Source organism: Thalassophryne amazonica, chromosome 1, assembly GCF_902500255.1.
Source record: "Thalassophryne amazonica chromosome 1, fThaAma1.1, whole genome shotgun sequence".
Taxonomy (NCBI): domain Eukaryota; kingdom Metazoa; phylum Chordata; class Actinopteri; order Batrachoidiformes; family Batrachoididae; genus Thalassophryne; species Thalassophryne amazonica.
Window position 1 is genome coordinate 36,534,623 of NC_047103.1, and position 21,998 is coordinate 36,556,620.

The 21,998-nt window shown below is 39.7% G+C and overlaps 1 protein-coding gene across 3 annotated transcripts in view; it reads right to left on the minus strand.

The window, feature by feature from the left end:
• Positions 1-21,998, minus strand: part of LOC117508307 (ribosomal protein S6 kinase alpha-3) — a 166,082-nt gene that overhangs the window by 73,631 nt on the left and 70,453 nt on the right. For 2 of the 3 annotated variants that reach the window (XM_034168045.1, XM_034168025.1), the window contains exon 3: positions 7,764-7,776. The exons of the other annotated variant lie outside the window; for it this stretch is intronic. In XM_034168045.1, coding sequence (XP_034023936.1) covers positions 7,764-7,776 — 13 coding nt within the window. The remainder of the gene's footprint in view (positions 1-7,763; positions 7,777-21,998) is intronic. 3 annotated transcript variants of the gene reach the window in all.

Consider the following 21,998-nt stretch of genomic DNA (forward strand, 5'->3'; position numbering starts at 1 on the left):
TGCATAAAGCCTAACTGTACATCATATGGGGTAGAGTGAGTTAGAGAAATGATGAAGAGAAAGATATGGAGCATTAAGCATAGATGAGGAGGAGCAGAGAGAGGACATCATAATTTATTCATAAGGAGTTAGAAGGACAGCTCCTCAATTACAGCTCTGCTCACACACAGTCAGTATCCTGCTGCCGTTAACTGATCTGAATGTTCACAAAGTACAAAAACTGCAGAGTGACAGAGTTGGAAAACTTTGTGAACCATGACTCCACATCACCAAAGTAATTTGCTCTGAGCCATAAAATAAACAAATAGTCTGCTGGACAGTACGTACAGCTGCTGCCTGTGTGCTTGTTGTCTCTGTCTCTCTCTTTCTAACTCTATCATTCATTCTCTACCTTGTTCATTCTATTTTAGCTCCTCTCGCCTTCCCTCTGGAGTACTTCCTGTGCCACTTTCACTCATTCTGCCTTTTTCTCCGCTCTTTCTCAGGCCAGCATTGATTTTCAATCCTCTACATCTCACTTTTCTTCCTCGTCTTGCTTCCTTCAGGCCTCATCCATCCACCCCCCCCACCATCTCTCTTCTCAGAGAAAATGGAAATGCTTCATCTGTTCCCAATCAAGCCTCTTAGATCAGAGAGGGAGTTTCTTAATTATATCACACACAAACATTCAACTGTGAGAACTGATGCCATGTCTGCACTAAAGGAAAAATAACAATCATTGCTCATCCATCCTCGCTTTACAACTTTCTTACATTTTATGTATGTCCTCTTTCCTCGTTTCTGTCATTTTATAACTCCCCATTTCCCTCTTTCTGAAATCTGTATCAGGTTAACACAATTTCCTTTCACAACCAACAGAGTACTTTAGTGGAGAAAGAGTAAATAAAATGACTGCTTGAAGCACAAAGCTTACCAAGATTATTTATAATACCAATGAGTTGGAATGGTGTGTGAGTCCAGAATGTTTATAGAAACTTAGACCTTAACAGAATCAGAATCACTTTGTCATTATAAAATATATAATGAAATTTCCCTTAACTCCTCCTTAAATATATAAAAATATATATAAAAATGTGAAAATATTAAAATATAAATTACATAAAATATAATATGCAGATAAAAAAGGTATGCCCAATGCTTGGTGTAAATACCTAAAGCAGCAGTTCACTGTGCAAAATTCAAGGTGAGGATAATGTATAGCTTAAATCTTAGTCCATATAGTTCCACCCACAGTTTGTAAGCTGTGTGTGTTTCATGTCTGAGCAGGGGGATGGGGTGTGATGGACTCCACAGCTCTACGGTAAAAGCTGATTCTCAGATGATTTGTGCTGGTCTTTATTGTTCTGAACTGCTTCCCAGATGGTAGCAGTTCAAACAAGGAGTTCCCGGGGTGTGTTGTGTCCATTGGAATGTCTCTAGTCTTCTTCCTCAGTCTGCTAGCATAGAGCGTGTCAAGGTGAGGAAGCTCCATCCCAATATTGCGCTGGGCTGCCTTCACCACCCTATGCAGGGCCCTCCTCTCAGCAGATGTACAGCTCATGAACCACACCGTGATGCAGTTCGTGAGGATGCTCTCGATGGTACTCCAATAAAAGTTGAGCATCAGTCCCTGGGGTAATTCTGCCTTCCTCAGCTTCCTGAGGAAGAACAGTCTCTGTTGAGACTTTTTGACCAGGTTTGAGGTGTTGGCAGTCCAACAGTTTTTAGATGAAGAACTCAACCCTTTTATTTCCTGTTAATTATGTAATTTTTATGTTAATTTAATGTCTTAATGCATTTATAAATTGTTTAGGTTCTTATTATATACACATTATTATTACTTTATTTTTACTCCTATTTTGTCATTTGATTTTTTAAATGGACCACAATGGAAATAAGTGTTTTCACATTCTTGTGTGACCCATGTATTTTAATGTATTTACAATTATATTTTATACCTCAACCGGATGTGGATCCATGGGTTTAGGAGTGGATCCACTAACCCTGGATCCATTGTAGTGAATCCACGTTGTGCCAAACAACTGTCCTTCGGCCATCTTTGTTGACACAAAAAGGATTCCCAATCTTGTTTAACATATCATTTTTGTAAAAATACAGTAACAGTTGAGGTATAAAAAAACAGAACACCCCTCGTCTGGGGAGCAATATGAAGGGAAGATCCAGTTTGTTGAGGATGGCGGAAGGATCACATTCTCCTCCAGCTCAGGTGATCCTTCCGCCATCCCCAACTCACTGGATCCGCTCACACTGCTCCACAGACTTGGGATTCTTTTGTTATAATGTACTTACATCGTACTTACTAAATAAAAATCATGCACGTAGCCTACCGCCCCCTGCTGGATTGGTATGTGAGTCCAGAATGTAGTTATCAACATCCATTGTTCAGTGTTTTTGCTAATATCCGTAGTTTCTCCAAAAATATTAGTCCTATCAACATTCAATTTTGGCAGCGTTCATCTTTGATCCAAAACACAAGCATACCAAAAGGCAAATGTCTCCCCAGTTTGTCCATGATCAAAATTGCATGCATGCACACCCACAAACAGAGACAGTGACAGAAGACATCAAATGCACTATCCTTCTTACTGATGGTAACGGCAACATGACACTTAACTAAACTGTCTACAACAATTGAACTACAAAAATGCAATAAATCTGTATTTTTGTATTTTGTATTTTTGACGTTTGTATTTTGGTGCTCCCATTTATCACTGTATCCCAGTTTTCTGTTGGCTTGTTGTGCAGCCAATCACACGGCTTCCTGTCATGTGACTTCTCTAATTTGACACACGTGAAACTAATAAAGTGTGGGTGTGCCACTTCCCAGGTGCACGACACGAAGAGAAGAGTGTACGCTGTGTTTCATGTTTTTCGTTAAACGCTGCGCCATAACTATCCTCTGCTAACAGGTTATGGGCCCAGATCATGACACAGTTTTGATGGAAAAGTGGACAGGTGAATGTCACAACGATCACTGCGTGCACCCGAGCTTGAGTAAGTAGGCCTGCTAACATGAGCAGAAGAGAGAAGGAAGCAGTGACAAGCAGCTGCTGGTCACGACTTCTTTTTGATGGAGACGAGAAAAATTATGAATTATGGGAGACAAAGTTTTTGGGCCACCTTTGTTTGCAAGGCTTGAAAAACACTATTTTATCGGAGCCCACCGACGATGAGGCGGATGAGGACGAGACGAAAAATGCAGAAGCCTATGCGGAGCTCATACAGTTCCTGGATGATAAGAGTTTGTCGCTCATTATGCGAGAGGCAGCGGACGACAGACGAGCAGCGCTGAAGATACTGCGTAAATATTACGCCGGAAAAGGAAAGCCCAGAATAATCAGCTTGTATACTGAGCTGACTTCACTGCAAAAGTCATCAAGTGAGTCAGTCACTGAATATGTCATAAGAGCTGAGACTGCAACAACCACTTTAAGAGGTGCAGGTGAGGTTCTGAGTGATGGACTATTGATAGCAATGGTTCTAAAAGGGCTACCAGAGACGTTTAAACCCTCTGACTTTTGCAGAGTTCAAAACCAAACTTAGAAGTTATAAGGACATTGAAAATATGCGCTCGAGTGTATCTGAGGACAATGTAATGAAAGCAAAAGTGCGATGCGGTACAAAATACGCACCTAGAAGTACAAATGAGTCTGGGGCGAGTACTGACATGGTGTGTTACAAGTGTGGGACGAGAGGTCACATAGCTAAAACACGTTAGAGAAAACAGTGGTGCAGTCACTGTAAGAGTACCACGCACAGCGAGGAGATGGGTGATGACAAGGAATACGCTTTTTCGAGTGAGCGACACTGAGATGCGGAAGGACAATGTCAAACGGAGAGGCCTGATGGTGGACGATGGTGCAACGTCGCACATCATCACGGACATCGGGAAGTTCCGGAGATTTGACGACAGTTGCCAGGCCGGGAAGCATTGCGTGAAATTGGCAGATGGCTCCAGGTGCACCGGGGTCGCTAAACAACGAGGGGATGCAGAGGTGTGTTTGGTCGACAGCAGAGGGCGACGTCTTCAGACAGTGCTGAAGAATGCACTGTTCATCCCCACATATCCGTAGGACATTTTCTCTGTGAAAGCAGCTACCTCAAGGAGCCACTGTGATCTTCAGAGAGGGGAAGAATGTTCTTCTACACAGAGATGGTACGAGATTCCCCATACACGTACATGATAAACTATATTACTTACACACAACAGATAATGAGTGTGGTGACAGGTGTAAAAAATGCTATGACTTGCAGAGTTGGCACGAGATTTTAGGCCACTGCAATTATGGAGATATACTGAAATTGGAAAATGTGGTTTGAGGCATGAAAATGAAGAGAGGCATGAAAATGAAGAGAAGACATGAACCTATGCCACCATGTGAAGTCCGCATTCAGGGGAAGTTTGTTCAAACTAGGCACAGAGGGCCAGATGCAAGGGCGAAAGCTCCTCTGGTAATGGTCCATACAGACTTAGCAGGACCTATAGATCCAATGTCCAGAGATGGTCATAAATATGCATTATCTTTTACAGACGATTATTCTAGTGCTGTCTTTATGTATTTCTTGAAAAACAAAAGTGACACAGCACAAGCTACTGAAAAGTTCACTGCTGACATAACTCCATATGGGAAAATTAAATGTATCCGGTCAGACAATGGTACAGAGTTTACAGGAAAAGAGTACCAAGCATTACTAAGTAAAAATTGTATCAGACAAGAAACCTCTGCTCCATACTCTCCACACCAGAATGGTACTGCTGAACGAAATTTTAGGACCTTATTTGACATGGCCAGGTGCATGTTAATAGAAAGTGGACTACCAAAGATGTTATGGACCTACGCGGTCCAGACAAATGCTGTAGTGCGAAATAGGTGTTTCAACAACCGCACAAAGCAGACACCCTACTTCATGCTAACAGGCAGACAGCCAAACATGTCAAGAATGCAGAAGTTTGGATGTGTGTGTTACACTTACAAATATGATAAAGGAAAATTGGACTCATGGTGTGAGAAAGGTATTTTGTTGGATATGATAAGAACAGTCCAGCCTATATGGTATACTATCTTAGCAGCAAGAAAATACAGAAACACAGACTAGTGGAATTTGTATCTCAAATGAAAACTGAGACAAATGTGACTCTGGATGATGATGATGATGATGATTTTGGAGTTAGAACTAATCCCAGATCAAACAATGTGCCAGATGTAAATTCAGAAAGCACTCCTGGTAATTCTGACCATGAAATGCCCACAAGAAATGACCCAGTGGCATGTATTAGCCACACACAAAAAGATGAACCTGAACAGGCACGATATCCTGTCAGAGAGAGAAAAAGACCAGATTATCTAGATGACTATGTTTGGGGCATTGATGATGATTTAACTAACATTGACTATTGTTACAGACTGATGTGTAATGTACCCCAAACTTATAAAGAAGTGAATGCAAAAGAATGGATTACAGCAATGGATGAGGAAATGCATTCATTAAAAGAGAATATGATCTTTACCCTCACTGACCTACCTGCAGGCAAAGTTGTAGTGGGGGGTAAATGGGTCTATGCAATGAAAAAAAAAAATCCTGTGTACAGGCAAAGGTGTAAACATGTACATATTAAATATCATTTTGTGAGATCTGTGTTAAATGAAGGCAGAATTAGCCTGAAATATTGTCCAACTAACAATATGGTTGCAGATATACTGACCAAACCAGCAACGAAGCTGAAGTTGATGAAATATGAAATGTTTATGTTTGGTGTATGAACTGTTTATGTCAAATCCATGAAAAGAGACTCACTCAAATGTGAACAAGTAGGGGTGTTGACGTTTGTATTTTGGTGCTCCCATTTATCATTGTATCCCAGTTTTCTGTTGGCTTGTTGTGCAGCCAATCACACGGCTTCCTGTCATGTGACTTCTCTAATATGACACACGTGAAACTAATATGACACACGTGAAACTAATAAAGTGTGGGTGTGCCGCTTCCCAGGTGCACGACACGAAGAGAAGAGTGTATGCTGTGTTTCATGTTTTTCGTTAAACGCTGCGCCATAACTATCCTCTGATAACAAAATCAATAACAGTAACAACACTATTAAACTAATATGAACCACAATAACATTTAAAACCCCAAAACTCAGAACTCCCATGGTACATTACAGCACAGTGTCCACTGTTCACTGTTGTTAGCCAATACCGCTAATTTCTGCAAAAATATTAGTCCCATCAACTTTCCATTTTCACAGCATTCATCCTTGACCCAAATTACATAAGCATACCAAACGCCAAATGTCAGCTCTTCCCAGTTTCTCTGCAATCGAAGCCAAACACATGCATGCATACAGAGAGGCCACTTGGCTGTTATAATATAGATTCAAATTACTCCATTAACTGTCCAATTATTTAAACCCCAATGAGCTGCCATCAAGTCACTGTTTAATACTGGTTCGTTTCTCTGATAAAATGGACAGTTCTGCTAAACAGAAAGACTACAGATGATGAACAGAAGTGGACAGAAAGATTTCAACTGTTTCAACGCAGTGGGGGAACCAGTCCAGACCTAAAACTATCTATTTTAATATCCTGCCTTACAAAGAGTTTTCATGATTACTCAAGAAATCAATTATCACTGTGTAGTTTGCAGAACAGGAGGTGTGTCAAGCTAAACTTGGACATCTGTGTGAAGAGAGTGTCTGGGACCTGCAGTCAGCTTGATACAGGATCAGTTACTAATTAAATTAGATGTTTTTATTATTATTTTTAAATCATATCAATAGAAGTTTTAAAACATGCAAAGAAAGTTCTGACTAAATCTGTAGCATAATCTACATTTCCAGAGGACACGTCAGGTCTGGGAGCATGTACTGGTGCCATGTGTCTCTGCAACAGGAGGTGTGCCAAGCTAAACTTGGACATCTGTGTGAAGAGAGTGTCTGGGACCTGCAGTCAGCTTGATACAGGATCAGTTACTAATTAAATTAGATGTTTTTATTATTATTTTTCAATCATATCAATAGAGGTTTTAAAACATGCAAAGAAAGTTCTGACTAAATCTATAGCATAATCTACATTTCCAGAGGACACGTCAGGTCTGGGAGCAGGTACTGGTGCCATGTGTCTCTGCATCCACCACATCACACAACCAGCCTGGGTCCTAGATGACAAACATGCAGGCAGGGTGTCCCCTTGACCTTCCCCAGCAGGTGGGGTCCTCAATACTGATGCACCTGTGTGCTGGACATGCCAAAATGTTTTGGCAATCTCTCACAATAAAAGTGATACTCCTCATTTGAGTTTTCCCATTTCTCATTTGAGTTTGACACAGTCATTACAGCGGAATACAAGGAGACCTAGTACCAAAGACATCCAGTTGTCTTTGTTCACTCTTTATCATTGACGTCTCACAACAATACAGTAAAACAAGAAGCCCCAAAGACATATCACTGTCCACACTGAAATATTGCATGCTCCAAAAGCCATGTACTCAGTTACAACTTTTTAGCTCACTACTTCCTAACAATAGTGCCAAGAATAAAAACAGTGCATTTAGCAACAATTTAGCATTAAGACGGGATTATTTAACATGCTAAGCATGCAAATGAATGGCAGGTTAGAGGATTATGATAAGTGGTCTGACAAAATTTTGTGTCAGGATAACAGCTCAACATTTACATCAAGATCAAGGTCTATTCACTCTTGCGTAAATGGAGACAGGATGTATGCTTACAGCTGGAACATCTCTCTGGAAGTCAGGTAGATCAACACTCAGGCTATAGTCCTGCTGTGGATAAGCCTAGGGAAAGCTTAACAATTTAAACCCATGAGTAAGACAGGGTTTTTTCAAACTCAAACAGGAATTTCAGAATTAACTTGGTTTGTGTGTATTTGGTCCATGTCTCTCAGCAGACAGTAACAACAGATTGTGAGCATGACGATGCCAAAGAGCCCATATGAATCACAAACAATAAACAGCAACAGACCAGTAGCTTGGCAATCTGTCACAACAATCTGCATCACTGCATGGTGTTGGGAAGTTGTACCTGCAGTGGTCTCTTTCTAATGTGGAGGAGCATGGTGAAGGTACCTTCTCCCGAAATACTCAAACTGATTAATTGACAGACTTGTCACCACAAACAGCAGTGAGGAAAACACAGAGTGTGAGAGAGAGACAAGAGGAAGGCCCACCAGCTGTTCATCTCAGCAATTAAAGCATGTCCTGTCACTGTTTCCCTGGCAACAACATCTGCAGGAAGGTGCACATCTGTCAGTGGAAGCCCCTTGTGATATGTGCACAGACAACCTGTGTCACTGCATGAGCATGCAGGAAGGACGTGTCACTTCCAGTCAGTTAAGCTTTTTTTTTTTTTAAAGTATTTGTATCTACATACGACTGCCGGTTCATACAACAGGCATTACAAATATAGTTAATGAGTTACAAGGCTGTAGGTCAGAATATTGCGATTCCGCTCCGGTGTGTGAATGCCTCATTCCGCATGAGGACAAGACAACAACGACACAATGTGTAATGGATAAAACAATTAAGAAATTTTTAAATTGCTGGCGCTCGGACGACCACAAAAGGCTTTTGTGTTTCTACTTGTGGCCCTAAAATATGGAATCTGGCAAAGGAACTCAAGCGATGTCCAAATGTCAATCAGTTTAAACGCCAATATAAGGAACTGATGTTTTCTGAATATGTGAAAACTGTCTAAATTCTCTGAAAATTCAATTCATGGTTGAAGGACTATATCGCTGTTGGTTAAAGTATGGACAATTAAATTATTAATTTTGTATTCTATTTTTTGGATTATGCGACGTGTGCTGTTATTGGTGTGGATATGATGATTATTTTAAGATGTCTGTGTTTTGCTGTTCTGCTCACTTTGTTTTGGTTTTGCTGTGATAGGTAAAAGTTGCTGAGGTAAAAGGGGTAGGTGTATATAAGCTTTGCTTCTACCTACACCCTTTCGGTTGAGTAATCAGTTTATTTTGTTTTGTTTTATTTTATTGCAAAGTGCCGAAAGTTACTTGAACATAACAAGGGGCGGTATGCATGGCTGAAAAAGAACAGCATTCCAAGAAAAACACTTGCTACCTACAGTAAAATTTTGGAGGTGGTTCCATCATGCTGTGTGGCTGTGTGGCCAGTGCAGGTACTGGGAATCTTGTTAAAGTTGAGGGTCACATGGATTCCAGTCAATCAAATCAAATCAATTTTATTTATATAGCGCCAAATCACAACAAACAGTTGCCCCAAGGCGCCTTATACTGTAAAGCAAGGCCATACAATAATTACGGAAAAGCCCCAACGGTCAAAACGACCCCCTGTGAGCAAGCACTTGGCGACAGTGGGAAGGAAAAACTCCCTTTTAACAGGAAGAAACCTCCAGCAGAACCAGGCTCAGGGAGGGGCAGTCTTCTGTTGGGACTGGTTGGGCCTGAGGGAGAGAACCAGGAAAAAGACATGCTGTGGAGGGGAGCAGAGATCAATCACTAATGATTAAATGCAGAGTGGTGCATACAGAGCAAAAAGAGAAAGAAACACTCAGTGCATCATGGGAACCCCCCCAGCAGTCTAAGTCTATAGCAGCATAACTAAGGGATGGTTCAGGGTCACCTGATCCAGCCCTAACTATAAGCTTTAGCAAAAAGGAAAGTTTTAAGCTTAATCTTAAAAGTAGAGAGGGTGTCTGTCTCCCTGATCTGAATTGGGAGCTGGTTCCACAGGAAAGGAGCCTGAAAGCTGAAGGCTCTGCCTCCCATTCTACTCTTACAAACCCTAGGAACTACAAGTAAGCCTGCAGTCTGAGAGCAAAGCGCTCTATTGGGGTGACAGCAGATTCTTAAGAACAATGTTCATGAATCAGTGACAAAGTTGAAGTTGCACCAAATAATGTTCTGGAATGGCCATCTTAGTCCCCAGACCTGAATATTAATGAAAATCTGTGGTGCGATTTTAAGCGTGCTGTCCATGCTCGGAAACCAACAAACCTGACAGAAATGGAGATGTCTTGTAAAGACAAATGGTCCAGAAACCTTCAAACAGAATCCAGACTCTCATTGGAAGCTATAGGAAGCCTTTAGAGGCTGTTATTTCTGCAAAAGGAGCATGTACTAAATACTGATGTATTTTTTCTGTTGGGGTGCCCAAATTTATGCACCTGCACACTTTCTGTAAATCCTATAAATTTAATTTCACTTCTCAAATATCACTGTGTGTCTGTTATATGATATATTTAACTGAAATTGCTGATCTAAACAACCAATGATTTATAAAGGAAAAGCTTGGAAATCATCAGGGGTGCCCAAACTTTTACATACAACTGTGTATATATATATATATATATATATATATATATATATACACATACACACACATACATATATATACACATACTTATTATTTACATTAATTATTAAGATACTATTGTCTTGCTTGCAGTTTTTGAATAAAGCCCCTTAATCAATCAATCATGAACAGTATTTACATTTATGAGCTTTTAACAAGAGCGGAAGGTACCTTTGAGTTCGTGGAAGTTAGCGTACACGCTGACATCCACGAAATGTCTTGTAAATCACTTGAGGTGTTATCAGATTACAAAAACAGCATTTTCAGTTTTAGAAGTGTTTATTTATTGCTAGCTTTTACAGAATACATGAGAAACATGTTTTATTATATGGCTGCAACACTACACATGCTCTAATTGGCTGATTTCCAGCCTGATATTTTCCCACATCAGACTGGTTTCCACGACAATCGGTCTGCAACATGCATTTTCTTTACAAACCAGGAAGCTAAAAACGTGATTGGAAAAACAAATCGGACATGAACGTACTTCATAAATATATAAACAACATCTGAAAAAACACACAGACTGACAGCTTACCAGCTAACGACAGGAGGTGAAGAAAGCACATGAGCTCAACACCGTAAGCAGCATATTCGGGCGATACTGTACGTTTGCATGTTTATATGTATAACAGCCACATCATAAACAAATTATTAGCCTAGTTTGCGCGGCCTGTATGGGGATATCAGACCTCTGTGTTTTTCAAATAGACTTCGCTGCGCTCGGTCCGTACTGACACCTCGGTCTGATACCCCGTACAGACCTCTTGGTCAGTTAATAATCCTTTAATATAAACACAAATTAAGCATTTTTAGAGAGACCTGCCATCACGGTGACAGTCTACCGTGATGGCAGGTCTGACATCACGGTGACGGTCTACTCTGACTGGCTGTCACCTCTGCCACTCAAAACAAAACAACGGAACACATTGCACCAGAATGTGACTTTTTAATCTCTTAAAATAATTCTTAAACAGGTCAAGGTTAGCCATCTTTGAACTTGTCCAACTTGTCCAATGCTCATAGCGTTACATGGTAAGTGACATTTTCTCCCACTGCTTTGCTTTCATGAGTGAAAACACCACCCTTTAACAAAAAAAAGTTTTTTAACTGAGAGAAGAGGAAAAAAACATAAAATATCAATCTTTATTGTAAAGACAACTTTGAAAATTATACAAACTGATTTGAACCCCTGGGGTGTATAATCTTGAATGAGGACTGCACCAATACATCTAGTTAGAGGAATATCCTTAGAAATGAAGAACAAACTGTTGAAAAATGCATCATCTCCCACATAAGAATCCTTTCAGGAATTCTAAACTCTAAATTCAGTTTCCAAATTCTGAATATGATCTGATCTTAGGGATGGAAGGACAGAGGAAGACTGACATGCCTACCTTCTATAAAAGCATTAAAGTCACTCAGACCAATGATTTTTCAGTTACAACAGCAGAAACACATAGGCAGGATTGTCCTCAATGCTGCCACCACTTCCTGCCTTCAGGCCAGGATAAGTTGAGGAATGGAAAGATCACTGTAGATAACAAATAAAAAGATGTGCAGACAATTAGTGGGGATATCGGAATGAAGGACAAGTTCTGAAGCTTCCAACATTAAATTCTACAGGAGGAAGGAAATGGATATAAAAGAAACAGAGGAAGATGGGAATGAGGAGAGATGAAAATTTGAGTCCCGTGTCAAATTCCAGCCCAGGTCATAATGGGGGAGGGTCACTCTCTCTTTCTCTCTCTCTTTTTTTCCTACATCTGCCTCTCCCATTTTCTCCTTTGTAACACTGGAGGGAAACTGTAATGCGCACTTCCTCTACATCTCCCTGCTTGATGGTCAAGAAGAAGCGCCCTGGCAGAATCTCTGTCAGTGACTTTCTATGTAAGGCAAATTACACAGAGGGTAGTTAATTATTTTGTACATTACAATTTCTAATCTGTGTGTGTGTGTATATATATATATATACACACACACACACACACACAGTTGTATGTAAACGTTTGGGCACCCCTGATGATTTCCATGATTTTCCTTTATGAATCTTTGGTTGTTTGGATTAGGGCTACATCTTTAGTAATCGATTATTCTGGCAATTAATCGAGTAATCGGATAAAAAGTACTTTTGCGTTTTTAACAACATCAACAGTCCAGGGCTCTCCCTAAGCAATGGCACAATGTCGCTGTCTCATCACGGAGATTGTCAAATTTAGTATATCCCTTTCTGTTTTCCTGGGTAAACATTTATTTTTTAACATCTTTACAAGTTCTGGATCTTTCCTGTTGTCAGGAGCTCAGTCAAAGTCGGGCCAAAGTCTTGACATTTTGCTGAAATGGCGATGGGATGTGGCTTTCTGTTTTTTGTTTTCCCCAACTTGTTTTTTTTCTTCCCCTGTCTGCATATATAGTAATGGTAAATGCCACACTGGCAGAACCATTTATGAACATTAATACCCATATATGCAATTTATTCTTGCACGACAGAAGGTATGAGTGAATGCAGTGTGTGTGTGTGTGTGTGTGTGTGTGTGTGTGTGTGTGTGTGTGTGTGTGAGACCCCCATCTGCCCTTCCCGATCAGCCTACAACATCCTGCTCAAAGCCAACCTTTTTTTTTTTCTCACTGATGCAACACATGTTTATTTTGCTGTTCATGATGCATTTTTGGACAGATGTGAGTAATACTGTGGTGTGACATATAGTCATGAAAATATGGTACTGCCTTTTCTATTTCACTGGGCACAGAGGGCAAAAAGTAAAAAAAAAAAAGTTCCATCTTTTAATAAGAAAACATCAGTTTAACATTTCAAGTCAAGAGCCCGCTCAATGGAGAAAGGAAGCATAACATGACCTATAACTTCAGTGCCTATTCTGGACCACAATCCAGTTGATCTCACTGGAGGACTGAGCCACAAAACCAGGTTATATCTTCATGGACTTTCACATCATGAACCTGGGCATAGATCCAAAATCACTTGACCACAAAGTCCAATAGCGTGAAATCCATACCATACTTGAGCATGCATCAGCAAACCATCCCTGGTTCTACTTGAAAAAGTGGTCTCGAGTATGGTTCATGTGTATTAGCTATCTTGTGAACCATCTGAATCTCCTCAGGAGAGAGCTCATCCTCCACATGGCCCTCCTCCCACAGACTGACAGTGTTGTCCATGACCTCAGACACACTCTTGTCAGACCTATCTTCCTTGGTCGACTTTTCGTCCGTTGGGTAGACCTAGGTGTTCTTTTCCACCCTACCCTGGTGTTCTGGACTAAATCTCGACAGTCTCTTTTTGTCTACCATTCTCTTGACTCTAATTGCTCTTTGCTCAGAGTACAGTTTACATACACCTTTCAGATACATTTCAATCAGGTCCAGTACTGCCCTCCTGTGCTCCTTTATCTGAACTGAAGACACCTGTCTTTCTGCCTCATTGCGTAGCTGCTTGATAGCTTCAGAGCAGGTTCTCATAAAGATCTGAGCATCTTGGTCAATCTGGTCTCGCTCGCTGTCTGTCATACAGGAAAGATATGATGAAAGGAGACTTCCAGCGCTCACATAATCTTTTCTGTGTTCCCCAACTTGTAAAATTTAACCATTTTAAGTTTTTTTTTTTTTTAAGGTTGGTGAACTGGGTTACTGCGTTTTTTTGTATCCCGCTTTCTCTGCGATTTAGCCAATGCATTTCAGCTGGAGGTTGAGTTACCATATTTGTGAAGCATTGTGTGTTGCCCAAAAAAGCGAAATTAAAAAGCAAAACACTCAGTGCAGGTCTGAGCAAAACACAGAAGGAAGAGTGGACTTCTTCCAGATTGTCAGTGTGGTCGGGGACGGAGCTGTGAGGGCAGTGCTGAGCCACTCACACAGGCCGCTGCTTGAATAGCCACTCCTCATGTAGAGCGGAGAACAGGCAGCGGATGAAACTGTGTTAAAAAAACAAAAAAGAAAAAAACAAAACAACAAAAAAAAAAACACACTGCTTCGCTTTAAATGCGCAGTAAGCTATTTCAGATGATCAGTGTGGACCGTTTTTCTCCTAAAAGGCTTCATTTCACTCTGTGTCGCTTTGGAAAGCTGTAGCTATTGTACTAATTTGATTAGCGCTTAAACAGCTTATGCATGCTCTAGTCTTCCTCTGTTTGTTTTTCTGGGGGCGTTACAGCGCCACATACAGGTCTAGCATATGTGCTACAACGTTAAACAAAGCTTCATTGCACAGAATTTGCCTCAAACATTTTTTTTGTAATCGAATTATTCAAGTTACTCGACTAATCGTTTTAGCCCTAGTTTGGATCAGCAATTTCAGTTAAATATATCATATAGCAGACAAACACTGACATTTGAGAAGTGAAATGAAGCTTACAGGATTTACAGAAAGTGTGCAATACTTCTTTAAACAAAATTAGGCAGGTGCATACATTTGGGCACCCCAACAGAAAAAAAATACATCAATATTTAGTAGATCCTTCTTTCACAGAAATAACAGCCTCTAAACACTTCCTTCAGCTTCCAATGAGAGTCTGGATTCTGGCTGAAGGTATTTTGGACCATTCCTCTTTATAAAACATCTCCAGTTCAGTCAGGTTTGTTGGTTTTTGAGCATGGACAGCCCCCTTAAAATCACACCACAGATTTTCAATAATATTCAGGTCTGGGGACTGAGATGGCCATTCCAGAACATTGTAGTTGTTCTTCTGCATGAATGCCTGAGCAGATTTTGAGCAGTGTTTAGGGTCATTGTCTTATTGAAAGATCCAGCCCTGGCACAACTTCAACTTTGTCACTGATTCCTGAACATTGTTCTCAAGAATCTGCTGATACTGACTGGAATCCATGTGACCCTCAACTTTAACAAGATTCCCAGTACCTGCAGTGGCCACACAGCATAATGGAACCAACTCAAAAATTTACTGTAGGTAGCATAAACATGGGTATCGATAAGATTGTATCAATATCGATGCCATTATCGATTCCGCGTATCAATCCGATTTCTTATCGATTCCCTTATTGATACCTCTTGTGAATTTTTTGTGTACTAAAAGTAGAATTTACAGGTTTTCTATGTCAACAACATTTTAAATTGGTCACTGGATCCTTGATCTCTGGACATAAATAAAATCTGTAGTTTTTGTCAAAAGCATTTCCTTTTAGACATTTTGGCATGAATATCTCTCCGTACCTCTGAGCTAAGTTCAGTTGGCTGCTGCACATCAGCGCAAGACGTCTCGTTTTGGAAGGAAAACACATTTTGATTGATTGCAGTTTGCTTGTATTACATTTGGAAAGAGGTGTCATTTCATTTAAACTGCATTTCACTTTGAATTTATTAATTCCAACTGGACTCTATCGTTCTAACTTGATTCGGCAGAGAGCCGCGCAGCTTTTGGAGCTGTGTGAACAGAACGGAGGACAGTTCGCATTACTTTCTTGCAACAAGACAGGAGTCCCAGTTAGTAACTTTAATCCACACAAAAGTGACTCGCGATTGACATTTTCAGGGTACGAAAGTGGTGAAAAACAAAAAAAGCTGAAACCCAAAACTACCCCCCAACACCACTTGCACGAAAATGTTTGAATTGTAGAAGCTCTGAAATGCAATCTGGGACTATTCCAGACAATAAACTGCAGGGAGTGCAGCGTCAAGTTCATTCCAGTGGTATTCTGTTCTTACTAGGATGCAGCAGTTTTCTAGCTTGGCAGATAGTTCTGGAGGAAATCACTGAAGAAATGAACAAATTGAAAATATGGTTTGATCGAAACAAATTGTCATTAAACTTTTAATAAAACAGGGATGAAGTGGAGGTGTAAGAGTCACTAGGTGTTCACAGGAAACACTTATTACTATATTTATTTATTTATGTACATTGTTATCATTGTTATTGTCATTATTTGTGTTTGCATACGTGTGTGTGTATGTATATATATATATATATATATATTTGCATACGTGTGTGTGTGAATCTAATTAGTAGTGAGTGTATTTATTGATTTCGTGGAATAAGGGGTGGGTCTTGATAAGTTATGCTTCTACCCACCCCCTTTCGGTCACATGGGTTTTGATTTTGGTCAGTTTTGGATTATTGTATTTTGTTTTCTGTTTTGCTGTACTGTTGTTTTGTTTTGTGTTTGTAAATATTGTATTTCTTTTTTATTCAACCATGTGTGTCGAAATAAAATAATTCAATTAAATTCAATTGTTAGTTGGTTTTATCTTTTCTGTTGTGTTTTGTTTCATCGGGTTCTTTTTGTCTCTTTCTCTAAAATTGTACTGTAGCATTATTAGTTATTATGAGTTATTATTACTATTATTGTTGTTGTTGCTATTATCATTAATATATGAATAAAAATAAATTTAAAAAAATTACAATTTGACTCTTACGACAATGAACGCTGAGCCATTAATTATTAAAACAAATGCACACAAACGTGCTGAGATGTGAACAGCAATGCTAACTTTAACATTGAAAATGCTATAGACATGCTAACGTGTTAGCATCAGTGCCGTTTTTAAGTTAGAAAATACATCTATCAACTGTTTCAGAAGACCATAACAGGTCAGTTTAACATAAAAAAGATAAGTGGTTGAAGATGAATGAATGAATGAATTACTCAGACATATGCTCTTTAGGGTTTTAGTGGGGAAAAATTATGATAAAGCGAAATAAAACAATGAATCAACAAAGCACCAGATCGAAGCACTGCTTCAACTTGCGAATCACTGCTTCGATTGGTTCAAGGTTCAAAGCAAAGCCGCGCTGCAGAAAATTTAATTACAGATCCGCTGCAGGGTTTGTAATCAATGTAGAGAAATGATCATTTTCCTGACAAACATCCCCCAAAACAACGGCCACTCTGATGGACCGATAAGGGAATCGTTAAGCAAAAAGGCTATTCATGTCAGTGGATCGAATCATTTCTTAATGATACCCGAAAGGAACAGCTTCTCAATACCCATCCCTAAGGTAGCAAGTGTTTTTCTTAGAATGCTGTGTTCTTTTTCAGCCATGCTTATCGCCCCTTGTTATGTCCATATAACTCAATTTTAGTTTCAACAGTCCACAGCACCTTATTCCAAAATGAAGCTGGCTTGTCCAAATGTGCTTTACCATACCTCAAGCGACTCTGTGGTGTGTACGCAGACAAGGCTTCTTCTGCATTACTCTTCCATATAGCATCTCCTTGTGCAAAGTGTGCTGTATAGTTGAACGATGCACAGAGACACTATCTGCAGCAAGATCATGTTGTAGGTCTTTGGAGCAGGTCTGTGGGTTGACTATGACTGTTCTCACCATCCTTCACTTCAGCTTATCTGAGATTTTTCTTGGCCTGCAACTTTGGGCCTGAACTAGTACTGGGCCCGTGGTCTTCCATTTCCTCACTATGTTTCTCACAGTGTAAACTGACAGCTGGAATCTCTGAGATAGCTTTTTGTATCCTTCCCCTAAACCATGATGTTGAACAATCTTTGTTTTCAGGTCATTTGAGAGTTGTTTAGAGGCTCCCATGTTGTCACTCATTAGAAGAGATGCAAAGAGGAGAAACATTTGCAAATGGCCACCTTAAATACCCTTTCTCATGATTGGATTGGAACCTATGTAAGGAGGTCAAGGGTCAATGAGCTTACCAAACCAATTCTGTGTTCCAATAATTATTGCTAAATGTATTAAAATCAATAAAATGACAAGCGTGCCCAAATGTATGCACCTGCCTAATTTTGTTTAAATAATTATTGCACACTCTCTGTAAATACTAGAAACTTCATTTCACTTCTCAAATATCAGTATGTTCATCTGCTATACAATATATTTAACTGAAATTTCTGATCCAGACAACCAATGACTTATAAAGGAAAATCATGAAAATTATCAGGGGTGCCCAAACTTTTATATACAAATGTATATACACACTCACACAAATATAGAAGCCATGAAGTCTCCTAATTTCACAGTGATAGACTAGTTGACAGAATACACACACTGGAAATTGAACAAGCAGTAACAAAATGTTCATGGACTTAATTGTGTGGTTCATGTCTCGTGACTGTTCACAGATAACAAAAGACGTAGAAATATTTGATAATTACTTTTGTTCAATTTTGTGCCAAGTAGTCATTATAAGAATGAAAAAAAAATTGTTAAATCTTAAATGAATAATTGTAACTTCCAATAAATTCAGGGGTGACAAAAATGACACAGGACATCCATAAGAGCCCTATAACAAGTGCTCTATAATTTGCTTGTTCTTGGAAGGAGATGCAGTCAGGAAAAGCGGTGCCGACTTGCACAGATTACATCATTACCCTGTGACCTCACAATGGCAGCACCCACAATGCCTTATTTACAGCACAAAGGTGGGAGGCCACCACCCGTCTCAGACACACACACCACAACAGAAGAATTCACCAAAATGGATCTTGGCAGAACTAAACTTAGAAGTGGTGCAAATCTTGTTTTCACTTTCTCTTCCAAACCTCTCTAATACACACACACTTTCCCTCTCCTGCTTCACACCGCTTCCTATCATCAATATTCTCTCTCTTGCACACTCACACACACTCTCACCATCAATATGCACTCTAGTCAGCATGGGCAGGGAGGAGGTTTCCATTTTAAGCACTCAGGCCTCAATAAACACTCCCTCTCTCCAAACCTAGCATCCAAATATTACAAGTGCTGTCTCCAGCCCCAATTTCAAAGATACAGACAGATGTGACACTATGTATAGATTTGACACTGTATTGATATCAGAAAACCCAAAATAAATTAAAACTTGTGCACCAATTTATTATTATTATGCTATTAAAAATGCAAGTTGAACAGTTCTTCTGACCCAGGAACTGAATTGTTCAATGAAAACATTAAATGCTCAATAACACCATAAAATAACTGTCTGTGACAGGTGTATGCAAACTTCTGTACAACTGTAGGTGTAGCGTTTTTCCTCCAACAATCAAACTGTACTCCTGTAATGGCTGGTTTATCAGCAGCTACTAGGGATGAGAGTAGCTACGGTACGGATAAAGCATTTTTGATAAGCACGAGTATGATCTGAATAAAACTCATCAATATCTGTGCTTGTGCTGAAGGAAAATTCTCATTGGCTGACTGACTGTCTACATGCTCTGTGATTGGCCAGTCACAGATAGCGCCCACCCCTCCCTACACAGACACGTCTCTCTGCAGCTTCACACACACACAGGATTTCTCTCTGTGCTTGGCTGGATTATGCCTCATGTTACTTTGTCTAAGTTTTCTTCACAAAGTAACTTATATTAATATTTTTATTGAATATGGCTGCATGCAGTATCTCAAATAAGAAAAAGCATAGCACACTCAAAATATTGATGTCCTGCCGCTGTTTTATTACATAATAACGTTTCGGCCAAAGGCCTTCGTCATATTGCAGCTTCAGCTGGACCAAGTGTTCAAAATTGTTTGTCAACCCAGGTGCTCAAAACACCCTCCAACGAGTGGGAGGTACCAAGAGTGATGACACCCAGTGATTTCAGCCCATTCTAAAAATCAGAAGAAGAGGAGGGTTTTTAAGTCAAGACTGAAAACCTATTTTTATTCTCTTTCTTATGAATAGTTTTTATTTTTTATCTGTTTTATTCTTTTACTTCTGTTTTTATTTATGTATTTATTTTTTTAATTAATTTTTAATTATTTATTTAAATTTTATGTTGAATTGTTTTATGTAAGATGCCTTGAGACGGATTTGCTGTGATTTGGCGCATTATAAGCTAATTAAATTGAAAGTGACATAAGTATTCACACCACTTGCTCAGTACTTTTTTGTGGTGATGTACCTTTAGCAGCAATTACAGTCAAGTCTTCTTGAATATGATGCCACAAGCTTGGTGCACCTATCTTTGGGCAGTGTTGCCCATTTCCTATTTGCAACACCCCTCAAGCTCAATCAGGTTGGATGGGGAGCATTGGTACACAGACATTTTCAGATCTCCCCAGAGATAGTGCAGCAGATAACTGAAACAATCACGCAAATGGTGATAAAAGCATCAAATTCAGCAGAAACACTCCTTAGAGACTCCTCTTTAGAAAAAAACGATTGGCCACTTGACTTTTCAATTGGTGGTCAGGTAGGGGTCAATTGAAGAATTAAACAGAGGTCAAAATTAAAAGAAGCTCTAATCATATTGAAAAATATTCCACATTATTTGCCTGATCATAAAGATTACAAAAAGGTATCATTTGGACTGTCTATGACTGAATTCTATGGAGTTACGGGATAAAAACAGCAAGAATGGTGACAAAGGTCAGTGTCATTTTGTACAGGGGTCAAAAGTTAAAGTTGCTCCAATTTTGGTAAAAAGTGGTGCAAATTACAGGTTGAGCTAATAGGATTAATAAATGGAATAGTTCTGACCGAGTTGCATGCTTGGTTTGCAAAGTAAAAGTAAACAATGTCGGCATCCATTGTATTCTATGACATGTGACATATGTTACCCTGTAACATGATAACTAAGCATAATACATGATGCAAACTATTCCTTTTTAAAACCATATTCACTCAACTAATAATTTGCATCACTTTTTACCAAAATTTGAGCAACTTTAACTTTTGACCCCTGTACAAAATGTAACTGACCTTTGTCACCATTCTTGCTGTTTTTATCCCATAACTCCATAGAATTCAGTCACAGATAGTCAAAACTATACCTTTTTGGAATCTTTATGATCAGGCAAATAATGTGGAATATTTTGCAATATGATTGGAGCATCTTTTAATTTTGACCTCTGTGTAATTCTTCAATTGACCCCTACCTGACCACCGATTGAAAATGCAAGTGGCCAATCGTTTTTTTTTTCAAAAGAGAATTGTCTGAGGAGTATTTCTGCCAAATTTGATGCTTTTATCACCATTTGCAGGATTCCCCTCTAAATATTCTCTTATCTGCTGCACTAAGATGTTCAATTGGATTCAGGTCTGGGCTCTGGGACATTCACACAGTTGTCCTGAAGCCACTCCTTTGATATCTTGGCTGTGTGCTTAGGGTCACTTTCCTGCTAAAAGATGAACCATTGCCCCAGTCTGAGGTCAACAGCGCTCTAGAGCAGGTTTTCATCCAGGATGTCTCTGTACATTGCTGCATTCATCTTTCCCTCAATCCTGACTCGTCTCCCAGTTCCTGCCACTGAAAAACATCCCCACAGCATGATGCTGCCACCACCATGCTTCAATGCAGGGATGGTGCCTGGTTTCATTCTAACATCACGCCAAAGAGTTCAATCTTTGTCTCTTCAAACCAGAGAATTTATTTTTTTCTCATGGTCTGCGAGTCCTTTTGGCAAATTTCAGGCGGGCTGCTCTGTGCCTTTTACAAAGGAGTGACCATTCTACCATACATTCCTGATTGGTGGATTACTGCAGAGATGGTTGTCCTTCTAGATGTCATGAGGGGAAGGATGGTTGGGGTCCTAATGCAGGCATAACACCAGAAAGCTCAAAAACAGTCTTTAATGACACATGAGAAGGGTCAAAGGTTGATACACAGGAGAGCAGTCCACAGCTGGCTACAGTATCCATGAGGGAACAGGCAGGAGAGTGGTCAGAGAGGCAGTGAAAGGTCAAAAACACAAGAGGCAACAGCAAAAGTGTCCAAAGAGCAAGCAAGGTCAAACATT